Source organism: Scyliorhinus torazame, chromosome 4, assembly GCF_047496885.1.
Source record: "Scyliorhinus torazame isolate Kashiwa2021f chromosome 4, sScyTor2.1, whole genome shotgun sequence".
In the NCBI taxonomy this organism is placed as follows: Eukaryota; Metazoa; Chordata; class Chondrichthyes; order Carcharhiniformes; family Scyliorhinidae; genus Scyliorhinus; species Scyliorhinus torazame.
The window spans coordinates 298,169,852-298,186,446 of record NC_092710.1 but is presented as its reverse complement, the minus strand read 5'-3'; the positions used below and the strand labels follow the sequence as shown (position 1 = coordinate 298,186,446).

Below are 16,595 nucleotides of genomic sequence, written 5' to 3'. Positions count from 1 at the left end.
AGATCAGAAACTCAGAGCCAATTATTTGCCAGGAGCCATGTATATTATGAGGGCTTCATTTTACCTTCCTGACAAAACAGGGTCCGGTAGAAGTGAGGAACTATCAGCCTTTTGATGACTACGTGATTCTTTACCTATTGGTAGAGTAGCTTCCCCTCTGGCTCTTTCTGACATGACAAGTGTCATCTCCTTTGCGATCTTCTTCTGAAGCACATGGATCAGGTAACATTCCATGCTTTCAAGAATTTTGTGTAGCTGTAAATAAATGCAGACAAGGCAATCAACTTTGTGACTGTTTCAACTTTTGTTTGACTTTGTTTTTTGGATTCTTTCAGATGCACTGACGAGAGAAAGAAACCTCATTATAGCGCAGTGTACATAATTACCAGTTGATTTCCCATGGTGCTGCTCACAGACAACTACAAAATTGGCTGCTTCTCGGTCTCTTTTCTATTCTGTATTATTTTCTGTGCCTCCCCCTGTGGTGACTCGAGAAACATTCTGGAGGCTTCCAGAAACAAAGGGGTTTCTTAACGAAAGGCAGAGGCTGGTAATTTTCCAGGCGCAGAACACTATCTCTTCGGTTCCCAGGTCCACACTGCACAGACACCTGCTCTCAGGGTCCCACGCTAACTCGCTATTGTGGGGTTCACTCCCGCGCGATTAGCCCCAAGCTGGTCATGTGGCCCGCCAGGCCTCCCCCCGGCCCTTAAAGGGGCCGTGCTACCCCATCCTTCCTCCCTTAAATCCATTATATTTCACACAATAACAATGTCCAGGTTTTATACTACTGGCAAAAGACATCAGAGAAGGGAGAGGTCATCAAAGAGTCAGTCGAATCTTCGAGCCCTCTCGGACCTCCGTAGTGCTCTCACAGGCTCAATAGTTTCCGAGGTAGTCATGTTGTCAGCGGCTGATGACAGTTCAAGAGGTACCATCTCCTCAGTCGGGGAACTAGTCTCACTGGTTTCCGCTGGTTGGATGACTCAGGAGTTCTCAGCTCCCTCTGCTCAGGAACATTCACAGGAGTGGCGACAACACCAGTGGGACTCGTCTGCTCTGAAATGGGGCCAGTGCCCCCGGCTCCTCAAATGGTCAATGTGCTTTTAGGCCATCCTTCCACTTACATTCATCACAGAAGACACGGGCTCAAACTGGGACACAATCCGCACGGATAACCATAGTGGGCCTGAGGCGAAATTCCCCACTACGACACAGTTTTCCACCGGGAATGACACATTGCCCCTCTATGTAGTGTGCAAACTTTTCTGGGAGGCCTGACGTGCCTCAAACCTCCCCGCAAAGTTAGGAAACACTGAATCTAAACCAGTTGAGGCGACAGCCCATCAGCGACTTGGCAGCTGCGAGCCCCGTTGTGGTGTAGAGGGTAGAGTTGTACAATAACAGGAAATTAGCAAGCCGGTGGCGCAGCGGGTTGTCGGATTGTTTCCTCATGGTGTCCTCTCGACCAGTCCATTGGACGCAGGGGGGCATGGGGCCATCCTGGTGTAGCAGATGCCATTCGCTCAAACAAAATTCTGGAACTTGTCCCCTGTAAAAGGGATGCTGTTGTCACATACAATGGATTCAAGCAGCCCATGTAAAGCAAACACTCAGTGCAAGGCATCCACCATGGCCGCCGAGGTTGTGGTCCCGATTCCTGTATTAACAGCCACTTGGAGTGGCCATCCATAACTAAAGACTTAAGAAAGGGCCTGTGTAGTCATCATGGTTCATCGGCGACACGGCACTCTCAGGGGTGAGACTGGCCGATGGAGGCAGAGACTGCTGAGTCTGACAGGGATGACATTCCTGTACCATTTCTTCAGTGGCTTTATCAATGCCTGACCACCGTCTATAGCTGCGTGCCAGCATCTTCAGCTTGGTTTGCCCTGGGTGGGCACTATGCAGTGATGTGTTGGCTGCTCTGGATCCGTGGAACACATACAGGCCACCAACACTTAAAATAGTGCAACACTATTTTATTAAGTTAGAAACTGTTGAACATACTTTCACTGTGGGTTAACACGATGTTAGATTAAACTAAAGACCTATGCCTGTCCTAACCAGTCTATGCACTCAGCACATGGTGAAGATCTGTGCTGTAAGCTGTAAGCTCTGTCCTTCTGAGAGGCTGCAACCCAAATCAACGGGAACTCTGATGCGCTCTATCTATATAGTGCGTGTGCTCTAACTGGTGATTGGCTGCGATGTTGTGTGTGTTGATTGGTCTTGCTGTGTGTCCATCAGTGTGTGTGTCTGCACCATGATATACTGGTGTATATTATGACATCCCCCTTTTATAAAAAAATGTATGTGTGTGGCAATAAATAATGTGTGGTGAGAATGTTCCTAGCTACGTGTGGGGTGCGAAGACATATTTACAAGACTACGTACATGAGAACTAAGCTATTCACATGGGAAGGTGCCTGGTGCAGAGAAGCAGTATGCAACAAGAGTAACAAGATCAACACTATATACAAACCAGGGAAACGATCAAACAAAGCAACAAAACAATTCAGAGAGTCCATAAATTCAAAAAGTTCATAAATTTAGTCTCTGAGGTGGGCGGCGAATTCTGGTTGACCGCCTCAAGGGTGGGTTGAGAGCTGCCGGTTCAGGAGCGGGCTGGACTGAGTCAAAGTCAGGGGGAGGCAGAGTGACAGGGAGCTCTGCATAGTCTGTGGCAGGGTCAGCAGGAGGTCGAGGCGACACTGGAGGATCACGTGGCGAGCGTGGAACGAGACGAAGGGCGCGTCGATTGCGGCGCAGAATAGAGCCATCCGGTAGACGAACCAGGAACGAGCGGGGGGCCACCTGCCGAAGGACAACAGCGGTTGCAGACCAGCCACCATCCGGAAGATGGACGCGGACGTTGTCATCTGGAGCCAGAGCAGGGAGATCAGCTGCACAGGAGTCATGACCGCCTTGTGCTGTGCACGAGACAGCTGCATCCGGCGAAGGAACGTGGTCGAGGTCTGGGACATGGATGATCGTCCTCAGGGTGCGACTCATGAGTAATTGGGCTGGCGACAGGACAGTGGACAGTGGGGCGGAACGATAGGCCAGCAAGGCGAGATAGAAATCAGACCCAGCATCGGCAGCCTTGCATAGGAGCCATTTGACGATATGTACTCCCTTCTCTGCTTTGCCGTTGGATTAGCGGTGCAGGGGACTGGACGTCACATGGGCAAAATTGTACCGCCTGGCAAAGTTGGACCATTCTTGGCTGGCGAAGCAGGGGCCATTGTCCGACATAACCGTGAGCGGGATGCCGTGTCGAGCAAAGGTTTCTTTACATGCACGAATGACTGCAGACGAGGTGAGGTCGTGCAACCGTATCACCTCCGGGTAATTTGAAAAGTAGTCCACGATCAGGACATAGTCTCTACCCAGCGCGTGGAACAGGTCGATGCCCACCTTGGTCCATGGTGACGTGACCAACTCATGGGGCTGCAGGGTCTCACGTGGTTGGGCTGGCTGGAAGCGCTGACAAGTGGGGCAGTTGAGCACTGTGTTGGCTATGTCCTCATTAATGCCGGGCCAGTACACTGCCTCTCGGGCCCATCGGCGGCACTTTTCCATGCCAAGGTGGCCCTCGTGTAGTTGTTCCAGGACAAGCTGGCGCATGCTATGTGGGATGACAATGCGGTCCAATTTTAGAAGAACCCGGTCTACTACCGCCAGACCATCTCTGACATTATAGAATTGAGGGCATTGGCCCTTGAGCCACCCGTACGTTAGGTGGCGCATGACACGCTGTAGCAAAGGGTCAGCAGCCGTCTCGCGGCGAATCTGGACGAGGCGTTCATCCGAGGCAGGAAGATTGGAGGCCGCGAATGCCACATGGGCGCCAACCTGGCAGACAAATCCCGATGGGTCACATAGAGTGTTGACTGCCCTGGAGAGAGCGTCAGCAATGATGAGGTGTAAACCAGCCTGGGGTGTAAACCAGCTGGAAGTCGTATCGCCGGAGCTTGAGAAGAATACGCTGGAGGCGAGGCGTCATGTCGTTCAAGTCTTTCTGTATTATCTTGACCAGCGGGCGATGGTCGGTCTCGACGGTGAATTGAGGAAGTCCGTAGACATAATCGTGAAACTTAACAACACTGGTCAGAAGGCCCAGGCACTCCTTTTCTATCTGCGTGTAGCGCTGTTCCGTGGGGGTCATCACACGTGACGCATATGCAACGGGGGCCCATGATGAGGCCTCATTACGTTGAAGGAGCACTGCCCCAATGTCGAATTGACTGGCATCGGTCGAAATCTTGGTCTCCTTTGCTGGATCAAAGAAAGCTAAGACCGGGGCCGTGGTCAGTTTTGCCTTGAGTTCTCTCCATTCGTGCTCGAGGGCAGGGAGCCATTGGAAGTCTGTCGTCTTCCTGACCAGGTTCCTGAGAGCCGTGGTATGAGAGGCGAGGTTAGGGATGAATTTCCCTAAAAAATTGACCATGCCCAGAAATCGGAGGACCGCCTTCTTGTCCTCTGGTGTTTTCATAGCTGTGATGGCAGCTACCTTGTCCGTATCCGGCTGCACACCCAATTGGGAGATGTGGTCCCTGAGGAACTTGAGTTCCGTCTGACCAAAAGAGCATTTGGCCCTGTTGATGCAGAGGCCATGCTCATGTATACGTCTGAATACCCGCTGGAGGCGACTAACATGCTCCTGCGGGGTGGTGGACCAAATGATTATGTCATCGACATAGATGCGAACACCTTCAATACCTTCTATCATTTGTTCCATAATCCTATGGAACACTTCTGATGCCGAGATGATCCCAAACGGCATCCTGTTCTAACAATATCTTCCAAAGGGGGTGTTAAACATGCAGAGTTTCCTGCTGGATTTATCGAGCTGGAATTGCCAGAATCCTTTTGAGGCGCGAGTTTGGTAAAGAGCTTGGCGCGAGCCATCTCACATGTGAGCTCTTCGCGCTTGGGAATTGGATAGTGCTCTCTCATAATATTGCGATTTAGATCCTTGGGATCAATGCAAATTCTCAATTCGCCGGAAGGCTTTTTTACACATACCATGGAACTGACCCAGTCGGTCGGTTCCGTGACTTTGGAAATCACTCCTTGGTTCTGGAGGTCCTGCAGCTGCTGCTTGAGGCAGTTGAACATGGTTGATAATGGCGTCGAGCTGCGCCCTGAAGTCGGTGTCCTGAAAGGCAGACGTGTCAGCAGGAGAGAGAGAGTGAACTCTCTAAACTAGATTCAACAGCTTGCATGCCTGCGCGCCAAGCAGGGAGGCTTTCGAGGAGCTCACGATTTCAAAGGGGAGGATGGCTTTGCGTGACCTGTGCGTCACTTCAAGTTGGCACGAGCCGCTGGCAACAATGGCATTGCCATTGTACTCTAATAGCTGGCAGGCTGATGGCAGGATGGCTGGTTTGACACGATGGCTTTGGAGGTCAGACCGTGCAATGAGATTGGCGGAGGCACCAGTGCCCAGGCGGAATTGTATTTGGGACCGGTTGACTGTCAGGGTGGCACACCACTCATCGTCTGGATCGATGCTGTATACCGATAGAGGCTGGATTCTTTGCTTCGGGGACACCCTGTTTTTTGTAATGATGCCGACTCAAAAAAGCGACTTCGGGTCCTCGGTGTCAGTATCGGGTAGCAGGTCCGAATCGGGCTCGGTGACCGTGGGTTGAATGGCCTGGACATTCCTGCGAGGCTCGCTGGAGCGACGAGAGTTGGCAGGCTGAGCTGATCTGCATAAAGCAGCATAGTGGCAAAGTTTGCCACATCGCAGGCATCGTCGGGATTTGGCAGGACATTGCCGCTTTAAGTGGACGGAGCCACAGTTGCCGCACGTTGTAGCGTCAGTACGTTCGCTGTGCCACCGCGCATGCGCGGTGCGGTCGTGCGTGGTGCGCGCCTGCGCAGTACGTTCGTCGACGTCCCCTTGTTCGCTGCGCACAAGCGCGGGAGTCAGAGAAAAGCGAGCAAAATGGCCGCCCTCATCCAGGCTGAGGCCCTGGAGTTACACAATTGCTTGGACCCGTTGTGCCTCGTGGGGACCTTGCCGCGCCGCTTCATCGCTTGGATGTGGGAATACCGACTAGTGGCGTGTTCGTGTAGCACGCAGATCTCGATGGCAATCGCTGAGGTGAGCTGCTGTACCTTTAGGAGCTGCTGGCGTAGGGGGTCCGACTGAACACCGAAAACGATCTGGTCGCGTATTATGGAGTCGGAGGTGGACCCGTAATTACAGGACTGCGCAAGGATGCGGTGGTGTGTGAGAAGGGACTGGAAAGGTTCATCCTTACCCTGCAAACGCAGTTGGAACACAGAGCGCTCAAAACTTTCATTCACCTCGATGTCGCAGTGACTGTCAAACTTAAGGAGGACCGTCTTGAATTTTGATTTATCTTCACCATCAGCAAAGTTGAGAGAATTGAAAATGTGGAAGGCATGTTCCCCGGCAGTGGATAGGAAGAGAGCGATCTTCCAGGTGTCTGAGGCATCTTCCCGGTCTGTGGCTTCAAGGTAGAGCTGGAAGCGTTGTTTGAATATCTTCCAGTTGGCCCCTAGGTTACCGGTTACGGAGCGGCGTCAGCGGGCGGACGCTGTCCATTTTACAGGATGGCTGTATGCTGCTGGAAGGCAGATCACTTGCAAGTAGGTCTAAGAAGTTCTAACATCCCTCAACTCCTGGTACCATGATGTGTTGGGTGCTCTGGATCCATGGAACACATACAGGCTACCAACACTTAAAATAGCACAACACTATTTTATTAAGTTAGAAACTGTTGAACATACTTTCACTGTGGGTTAACACGATGTTAGATTAAACTAAAGACCTATGCCTGTCCTAACCAGTCTATGCACTCAGCACATGGTGAAGATCTGTGCTGTGAGCTGTAAGCTCTGTCCTTCTGAGCGGCTGCAACCCGAATGAGTGGGAACTCTGATGCGCTCTATCTATATAGTGCGTGTGCTCTAACTGGTGATTGACTGCGGTGTTGTGTGTGTTGATTGGTCTTGCTGTGTGTCCATCAGTGTGTGTGTCTGCACCATGATATACTGGTGTATATTATGACATGCAGCTCTGCAAGAGAAGCCCCCTGGCTGCTGGCGGAATGAAGACTCATGTGCCCCACAAGCTCACACCATCCTCGCAGGTCAGTTCATCTTGGCAGGTTAAATAATGGCCCCAGGGGCTCGGTTTCTTCATAGTGCCACCCGGTCTGTATCATCGACTTTACTTTCGACAATATGGGATTCTGCTAGGTCAAGTTGTGTGTGGCCACCCAAACTGGCAAGGTTTCAAAGAAATTCAAGGCCTATATAATTATTGGCAAATATCATGGATTCCCATTGGTGAGTTTCCAGGTGGTGGGAGTTGGGTCATAAAATACTCTGAGTGGTTGTCCCGCTGCCTAAAATATGTCTTGAATTTTACGATCGTGAGTGAAGCCTACAGCCACTCCTGCCCTTACCCAAGTGGAGACCCTCAAGTGATCAACTAGTGGCCACTTAAGGTTTACTTCCTACCTGACTTGATTTTTATAGGCCGGTAGGGGGGGGGGGGGCGATGGTCAAGGACGGGGATGCTTGGCTGTTTAGTCTGCTTTGGCCTCGGACAGGGGGTGGGGGGGGGTTTGGGTGCCTCCCTCACGGGCCCCCTTTCCAAATTCACATCTCCACCCAAGGTATTTCCCCCCCACCCAGTGTCCCCTCGCCACCTCCTGCCTTTTCAATGGGATCCCCCCCCCCCCCCCCCCCCCCCCCCCCAACCCCCCCCAACCCCCTCACCTGGCCCTCGACCTCCACGGAGTGTTGAATGTCTGTATCATCCCCCCCCCCTGTCTTTGCGAGGTGCGGGTTGGGACGGCATCCAAAAAATCCTGCCCACTTTATTTAACTAAAATGGTGGAGGACCCTTTGACCCCCTGCAGCTGGCTGAACTTATCGGCAATTATCAAAACCATGGAATTAAATAAATAATATTGAGGACAGAAATTCAATAAGTAATATACAACTAGGAATTAAATAATAAGGAATTAAATAATAACAGCGGAGCGTGTATGGACCTAACAGCTGGTAATGAAATGTGGAGAGAGTCATGCTTCCTGTCAGCACAGCAAGCATTAATAAAAATTCTGGCAACCGTGATTGAATTAAATAGAAAGCCGTGAGAGCCAAATGAAATACTTAACTGTTTATGGGGGGAAAACTCTTTGAAAATAGCATGCCTAATGAAAAGGAACCTAAACCAAATTGCACCATTACTGAGATGTGTCGAACATACCTGCTGAGTTTTTATTTCCACTTCTGATGTCCCCTTTGGCGGGAGCAGTGGTTGGTTTTCCATCATCATTCTTTCATACTGATCTCCTATCCCTAATTGACAGGCGATTACATTCATAGCTGGGTACATGATTTCCAATCTAGAATAGAGGGCAAAGTCCTCAGTTTCACTGATTTTCTTGGCAGAGCATTTAACAAACGTCCAAGTTGCATAAGATATTTGATAATGAAAGAGGTTAATTTGCTCTCCTTCATAGAAACAGAAGCGGTTCTTAACATCTGATCATTGATAAAAAACAAATATACTGCTAAATGACCAGATAGTTATAGCTATTACCCAGCTGCAAATGGATATGGACTCTCCAAACACAAAGGGCTAGGGATTAGTTAATATAAGTTTTGTTTCCACACAGCTCACCACCTCCTCCTCCATACAGTGATGGACTTGCTCACAGGTTCTTTTCAACTTTTCACCACCATCTATTTTCATGGACCTGAGAACAGTGGGGAATGATATTGTTAGGCAGCCATTAGGGAATGGAGGACGAATAGTTCAAGAGGGATTGGTTTATGCTGGAAGGGGCGGTATGGTCGCACAGTGTTTAGCACTGTTGCTTCACAGCACCAGGGACCCGGCTTCGATTCCCAGCTTGGGTCATTGTCTGTGTGGAGTCTGCACATTCTTCCTGTGTCAGGGTGGGTTTCTTCCCACAAGTCCTGAAAGACATGCTGTTAGGTGAATTGGACATTCTGAATTCTCCCTCAGTGTACCTGAACAGGTGCCGGAATGTGGCGACTCGGGGCTTTCCATGATAACTTCATTGCAGTGTTAATTTAAGCCTACTTGTGACATTATGATTATTTCTCATGCTAAACTCTAAATTCACATGAGGCAACTCCCTCGAGCTTCTTGTTGCAACAGATTGAGAACAGGGCTGATTGACCAGATAGGTATTCAGCCTATTCATGCTGGAGTAGTGGTGGGAAACCTGCAGCCCATTTGGGTTCTGAGTACAGTCCACGAGACCATTGCCCACATGCAGGGTTGCCACATTCTACTGATTTCTTACTGCATAATTTTTTTCCCCTACTGGTACGACTAAAGTGCGAGGCACGTAAAGCAAGGGCATGTGAAATGAGATGCAAATTATCTTCTAACCTCTCACAAACTGTACTGAGTTTGCTGCATGCAATTATGCGTTAGCGGAATGAATATTAAACTTGAAATTCTTTACCACTGAGGTTGCAGTTATAGTCAAAAATTTGTCAGATCTTGTACAGGAGGCAATGAGTTCATGAATTGGAGTGCATTCCCAACGTAATGTGATTGGGGAAGAGGGCAGGTTTTGGGGAATGCAACATTGAAGGATTAATAGCGACAAATCTGAAATTTCTTTGACTATAATTGCATCCTCAATGGTAAAGAATTTCATGTTTAATATTCATTCCGCTCGCACATTATTGCATGCAGCAAACTCAGTACAGTTTATCAGACGTTAGAAGATAATTTGAGACTTCCGGTTGCGGCCATGCCTGAATAGGTCGCACATTCGGCAGCTCCCGCCGGGAACAGACTTTAGGGCTCTCTAGAGGGGCCCCAACGGCACTTGTTCGATGACTTCCAGTGTGGGAAGGTGACAGCAAGGTCCCCGCGACAGTATATGGATTGGACCAGGAGTGGAGCGGTGAAAAAAGGGATCTTGGAGCAGCGAAAAGTGAGAGGGAGAAAAAGCAAGATGGCGGCAGGTGGAGACCAAGCAGCATGGGCGCAGTGGTCGCAGGATCAGCAGGAGTTTCTTAAATGCTGCTTTGAGGAGCTGAAGACAGAAATGCTGGCGCCAATGAAGGCGGCGATTGAGAAGCTAGTGGAGACCCAGAGGGCCCAGGGGGCGGCGATCCGGGAGGTGCGGCAGAAAGCCTCGGAGAACGAGGATGACATCTTGGGCCTGGCGGTGAAGGTGGAGGCGCACAAGGCGCTGCACAAGAGGTGGGCGGAAAAATTTGAGGACCTGGAGAATAGGTAGAGGAGGAAGAATCTTCGGATTCTGAGTCTCCCTGAAGGAGCTGAGGGGCCCGATACCAGGGCATATGTGAGCACGATGTTCAATTCGCTGATGGGTGCGGGAGCCTTCCCGAGGCCCCTGGAGCTAGATGGGGCTCATCGGATCCTGGCAAGGAGACCCAAGGCCAACGAGCCGCCAAGGGCTGTAGTGGTGAGGTTCCACCGCTTTATGGACAGAGAGTGTGTCTTGAGATGGGCCAAGAAAGAGCAGAGCAGCAGGTGGGAGAACACGGGGATCCGAATCTACCAGGACTGGAGTGCAGAGGTGGCCAAGAAGAGAGCTGGCTTTAATCGGGCCAAGGCGGTGCTCCATCGGAAGGGGGTGAAGTTCGGTATGCTGCAGCCAGCGCGATTGTGGGTCACATTCCAAGATCGGCACCACTATTTCGAAACGCCTGAGGAGGCTTGGAGCTTTATACAGACTGAAAAGTTGGACTCAAATTGAGGGTCTGTGGTTGTGGGGGGATGTCTGCTGTATATATGGTTTTAATTACGTGTAGGGAATGTTCCCTTGGTTGGGTGCTGGATGGGGATGGGTGAAGGGATTTGATGGGGAGACTGTGGGAGAGTGTGGGCGCCGGTGTTGGAGGGAGGGGAGGCCCGGGGATGGGGGAATTGAGATAAGGCCGCAAAAGGAGCTGCGCCAGAGGGGACGGGGCCGGCTCAGGAAAGCGCGGGCTTTTTCCCGCTCTAGGGAAGGACGGCGGTGGGGGTCGGAGGAGCGCACACTGACTGCTAGGGAGGAGGGGGAGGGGGGATTCCCACACTGGGGGGGTCGATGGGAAGGCGGGAGAGGCCGGGGTCAGCAGGAGTCAGCTGACTTACAGGAGTGTTATGGGGGGAGCAAAAGAGCTAGATATGGATCTAGCGGGGGTGGGGGGGGGGGGGGTGGTATAGGGTTGCTGCCGCATTGGCCAATAGGGAACTGGAAATAGAAGAGGTGGTCGGGGCAGGGGTCCCCCGTCTGGGGGACTGGAGGGTGCGGGTGGCGCGGGCACGTGACTGGCCTAGAAAAGGAGATGGCTAGTAGGCAGGGGGGGGGGGGGGGGGGGGGGGGGTGGTGAGAAGCCACTCAATCCGGCTGATAACTTGGAATGTGAGGGGCCTGAATGGGCCAGTTAAGAGGGCCCGAGTGTCCGCTCACTTAAAGGGACTGAAGGCAGACGTGGTCATGCTTCAGGAGACACATTTGAAGGTGGCAGACCAGGTCAGGTTGAGAAAGGAATGGGTAGGACAGGTATTCCATTCGGGGCTGGATGCGAAGAACAGAGGGGTTGCAATACTGGTGAGGAAGTGGGTGTTGTTTGAGGCCAAGAATATTGTAGTGGATAATGGAGGTCGATACGTGATGGTGAGCGGTAGGTTGCAGGGGGTGATCCAAGACGGGGAAGAGGTCGGCTGCGGCCAAGGTGCTTAGGGGGTTTATGGACCAGATGGGGGGAGTGGATCCATGGAGGTTTGCTAGGCCCTTGGCCAGGGAATTCTCATTCTTTTTCCATGTACATAGAGCCTACTCCCGGGTAGATTTTTTTGTTTTGAGTAGGGCGCTAATCCCAAAAGTGGAAGGAATGGAATATTCGGCCATAGCCATCTCAGACCACGCCCCGCACTGGGTGGAGCTGGAGTTAGGAGAGGAGAGGGACCAGCGCCCGCTGTGGCGTCTAGATGTCGGATTACTGGCGGATGAGGTGTGCGGGAGGGTGCGGGGGTGCATTGAGAGATACTTGGAGGCCAATGACAATGGAGAGGTGCAGGTGGGGGTAGTCTGGGAGGCGTTGAAGGCGGTGGTCAGGGGAGAGTTAATCTCCATTAGGGCCCACAGGGAGAAGAGAGGGGGCAGAGAGAGGGAAAGGTTGGTGGGGAGATCTTAAGGGTGGACAGGAGATATGCAGAGGCCCCCGAGGAGGGGCCACTTAGGGAGCGGCGAAGCCTCCAGATGGAGTTTGACCTGTTGACCACAGGGAAAGCAGAGGCACAGCGGAGGAAAGCACAAGGGGTGACGTACGAGAATGGGGAGAAGGCGAGCCGGATGCTGGCACATCAGCTCCGTAAGAGGATGGCAGCGAGGGAGATAGGTGGAGTTAAGGATAGCAGGGGAAATATGGTGCGGTGTGCGGTGAGGGTAAATGAGGTATTTAAGGACTTATATGAGGAGCTGTACAGATCTGAGCCCCCAGCGGGGGAAGAGGGGATGCGACGATTTTTGGATCAACTGAGGTTCCAGAGGGTGGAGGAGCAGGAGGTGGCTGGCTTAGGGGCGCCAATTGGGTTGGAGGAGCTGGTTAAAGGATTGGGGAACATGCAGGCGGGGGAAGGCCCCGGGGCCAGATGGGTTCCCGGTCGAGTTTTATAGGAAATATGTGGACCTGCTAGGCCCGTTGTTAGTGAGGACTTTCAATGAGGCAATGGAGAGGGGGACCCTGCCCCCAACAACGTCCGGGGCGCTGATCTTGCTGATTCTGAAGCAGCAGAAGGACCCACTGCAATGTGGGTCGTATAGACCGATCTCGCTCCTCAATGTGGATGCTAAATTGCTGGCAAAAGTGCTGGCTACGAGAATTGAGGACTGTGTCCCTGGGGTGATTCATGAGGACCAGACGGGATTTGTAAAGGGCAGGCAGCTAAACACTAATGTGCGAGGCTCCTCAACGTGATTATGATGCCATCGGTGGAGGGAGAGGCGGAGGTAGTGGCAGCTATGGACGCGGAGAAGGCCTTCGACCGGGTGGAGTGGGAGTATCTTTGGGAAGTGTTGCGGAGGTTTGGGTTCGGGGAGGGGTTTATCAGTTGGGGCAGGCTCCTATCTAGAGCCCCGGTGGCGAGTGTAGCTACGAATCGGCAGAGGTCGGAGTTCTTTCGGCTCTACCGAGGAACGAGGCAGGGGTGCCCCCTGTCCCCCTTGTTGTTTGCATTGGCAATTGAGCCTTTGGCCATGGCACTAAGGGAGTCCAGGAAATGGAGGGGGTTGGTCTGAGGGGGAGAGGAACATCGGGTGTCGCTGTCTGCGGACGACCTGTTGCTGTATGTGTTAGATCCAGTGGAGGGGATGGTGGAGGTCATGCGGATCCTAAGGGAGTTTGGGGACTTATCGGGCTATAAGCTCAACGTAGGGAAAAGTGAGCTCTTTGTGGTGCATCCAGGGGACCAGGGAAGGGGGATAGACGACCTACCATTGAAGAGGGCGGAAAGGAACTTTCGGTACTTGGGGATCCAGGTGGCTGGGAGCTGGGGAGCACAAGCTCAATTTGACGCGGTTGGTGGAGCAGATGGAGGAGGATTTCAAAAGATGGGATGTGCTGCCACTCTCGCTAGCAGGCAGGGTACAGTCGGTTAAAATGATGGTCCTCCTGAGGTTTCTCTTTGTGTTCCAGTGCCTTCCCATTATGATTACCAAGGCCTTTTTTAAACAGGTAGGTAGGAGCATCATGGGATTTGTGTGGGCAAATAAGACACCGAGGGTAAAGAGGGTGTTTCTGGAGCGTAGCAGGGACAGGGGAGGGCTGGCGCTGCTGAATCTGTGCGGCTACTATTGGGCAGCCAACGTGGCGATGATCTGTAAGTAGGTAATGGAGGGAGAGGGGGCGGCGTGGAAGAGGTTGGAGATGGCGTCCTGCAAGGGCACGAGCCTGAGGGCGCTGGTGATGGCAACGCTGCCGCTCTCGCCGACAAGGTACACCACGAGTCCGGTGGTGGCGGCAACGTTGAAGATCTGGGGGCAGTGGAGATGGCATAGGGGCGAGATGGGAGCCTCGGTTTGGTCCCCGATTCGGGAGAACCATCGGTTCGTCCCATGAAGAATGGATGGGGGTTTCGGAGCTGGCATCGGGCAGGGATCAGAAGAATGGGGGACCTGTTTATAGATGGGACGTTTGCGAGCCTAGGGGGCTGGAGGAGAAGTTTGGGTTACCCCCGGGAAATGCGTTCAGGTATATGCAAGTGAGGGCGTTTGTGAGGCGGCAGGTGAGGGAATTCCCGTGGCTCCCAGCACAGAGGATTCAGGACAGGGTGATTTTGGGTGTATGGATCGGAGAAGGCAAGGTTTCGGCGATCTATCAAGAGATGAAAGTAGAGGAGGAGGTTTCGGTAGAGGAGCTAAAGGGCAAGTGGGAGGAGGAGCTTGGGGAGGAGATTGATGAGGGTCTGTGGGCTGATGCCATGAGTAGGTTTAACTCCTCTTCCTCTTGCGCCAGGCTCAGCCTAATACAATTCAAGGTTACTCACAGAGCGCATATGACAGGGGCGAGGTTGAGTAGGTTCTTTGGGATGGAGGACAGGTGTGGAGGTGCTTGGGAAGCCCGGCGAATCACGTCCACATGTTCTGGTCGTGCCCGGCACTGGATGGGTTCTGGAGGGGTTTCACGAGGACTATGTCCAAGGTGGTGAAAGTCCAGGTCAAGCAGAGTTGGGGATTGGCACTATTTGGGGTAACGGACGAACCGGGAGTGCAGGAGACGAAAGAGGCCGGTATTCTGGCCTTTGCGTCCCTGGTAGCCCGGCGGACGGTCTTGCTATTATGGAAAGACGCGAAGCCCCCCAGTGTGGAAGCCTGGATAAATGACATGGCAGGGTTCATTAAGCTGGAGAGGATAAAGTTTGCCTTGAGAGGGTCTGTGCAGGGGTTCTTCAGGCGGTGGCAACCGTTCCGGGACAATCTCGCGGAGCGTTAGGAGGAGGTCAGTAACAGCAGCAACCCAGGGAGGGAGGGGGGGGGGGTGTCTCTTTCGGGGGGGTATTTGGGCGGGTGGGGGGGGGGGGTTTCCCCAAGGGTACTTTTGAATGTCATATGGGGGGTTAATACGTCCGGGAGAAACCCAATGTATTAGTAGTTTATTATTTTTGATTGTGGTGTTTGTGTTCTTTCTTCCTTTTGTTATGGGGGGGGGGGGGTTTGTTTGTTAAAAAATGTTGTTGGAAAAATTTGAATAAACATATTTTTAAAAAAAAAGATAATTTGCAACGTAGAATAATACAACTAGTGCATACTACTGAAGGATGTAATTATGTAATTCAAGATTCTCTTCTTCCACATTCATCTTTCTTACCTGTAAACTTTGCAGAATTGTTTGTAGAGGGTCACAGAGTTGATCTGCTCCACATTGAGCTTTAGTCTTCCCCATTCCTCCTTAAACACCTCAAGTTGTTTCCATAATATTAAGAAGGATTTAAGCGCCATGTAGGCTGATATAGGCTCCTTTGTTTTCATGGAAGGGGCTATGTTGCCGACTGAGGATTGTTCCTCATCTTCCTTTTCAACTGCAACTTCCTATGGTAAACACCAAAAATCATGAAGTGTAGAAAAATCAACTTCAGCCGAGGAAAGCCACTTGTAAATGAGAAAATTACATGTTATAATAGGCAACTTCAGTTGGGCCCAGAGTCTTCATGAACTGTGTACAGTTAGATGCTACAAACTAGGTGTTTGCTTCCTTATAACATAATATAGGAAAAGAAAATGAGATTATACTGTTGTAAATATTAGCTGAGCAAGTGGACCTCCGCCCTTCATTGTTTTGCATATTTGTTAGCAGTTGTACAAGTCTTTGGAAGAGATTACCAACAAGGATCACAATACTGCATGGAAAATCCGAATGACCACAACCATTCCTACTTCTTTATTTCACACTCACTTTCACTCAGCCCGCCCACCTTTTCCTTGAATGAGAAGACGGGCAGGTTGAATTGCTCCCAGGAATCTACACTGGCAACGAGGTTTGCAAAAGCAGCTGACATTGAATCAATTTGTCCCCGTGATAGAATAGTGGAGAAGAGGAAATGCTCATTGGGGTTGCCAGTCTACCATTTCCGAGGTAGAATATATTGCAGTTGAAGCCACAAATCATGCCTCCAAGTTTTTGATCATTTTCAAACAGATACAAATGAATGAAAATGGTGCACAGGTACTTTGGAATAAGAACGCTCCTCGGGTTATTCATCATTTGTCTGAAAACTGCTTCTTTTTTGCCCTCATATCAGCATATCTTTGGGTACACTTTCAGACCAACAGAACATAAGCAAAGCAAACTGTAAAACGTGCATGTGCACATCTGTACTGGGCACTATTTCCTCGAATTACCCATGGGTATACTGTACGCACAGAAACACTGACATACATTTCTCGGTTTCCCCCAGTCACTCTCAATGAGGTACTACAACCTGGGTTGTATTGCTTGCTGCATGTCCCAGTTGAACGTTTGGGTCTCTTTTGTTAGCTCAAGGTGCCCAAAGTTATAAAGTTGGCAGAAGGGACCTCAGAAGAGGGATCTCTCAGAAC

General features: G+C 51.3%; 1 protein-coding gene across 1 annotated transcript in view; it reads right to left on the bottom strand.

The window, feature by feature from the left end:
- Positions 1 to 16,595, bottom strand: part of LOC140411021 (uncharacterized) — a 399,297-nt gene that overhangs the window by 134,669 nt on the left and 248,033 nt on the right. Inside the window, exons 34-36 of the mRNA XM_072499979.1 lie at positions 15,367 to 15,587; positions 8,264 to 8,402; positions 135 to 255 (exon numbers count right to left, since the gene is read on the bottom strand). Of these exons, the coding sequence (XP_072356080.1) occupies positions 135 to 255; positions 8,264 to 8,402; positions 15,367 to 15,587 (481 nt within the window). The remainder of the gene's footprint in view (positions 1 to 134; positions 256 to 8,263; positions 8,403 to 15,366; positions 15,588 to 16,595) is intronic.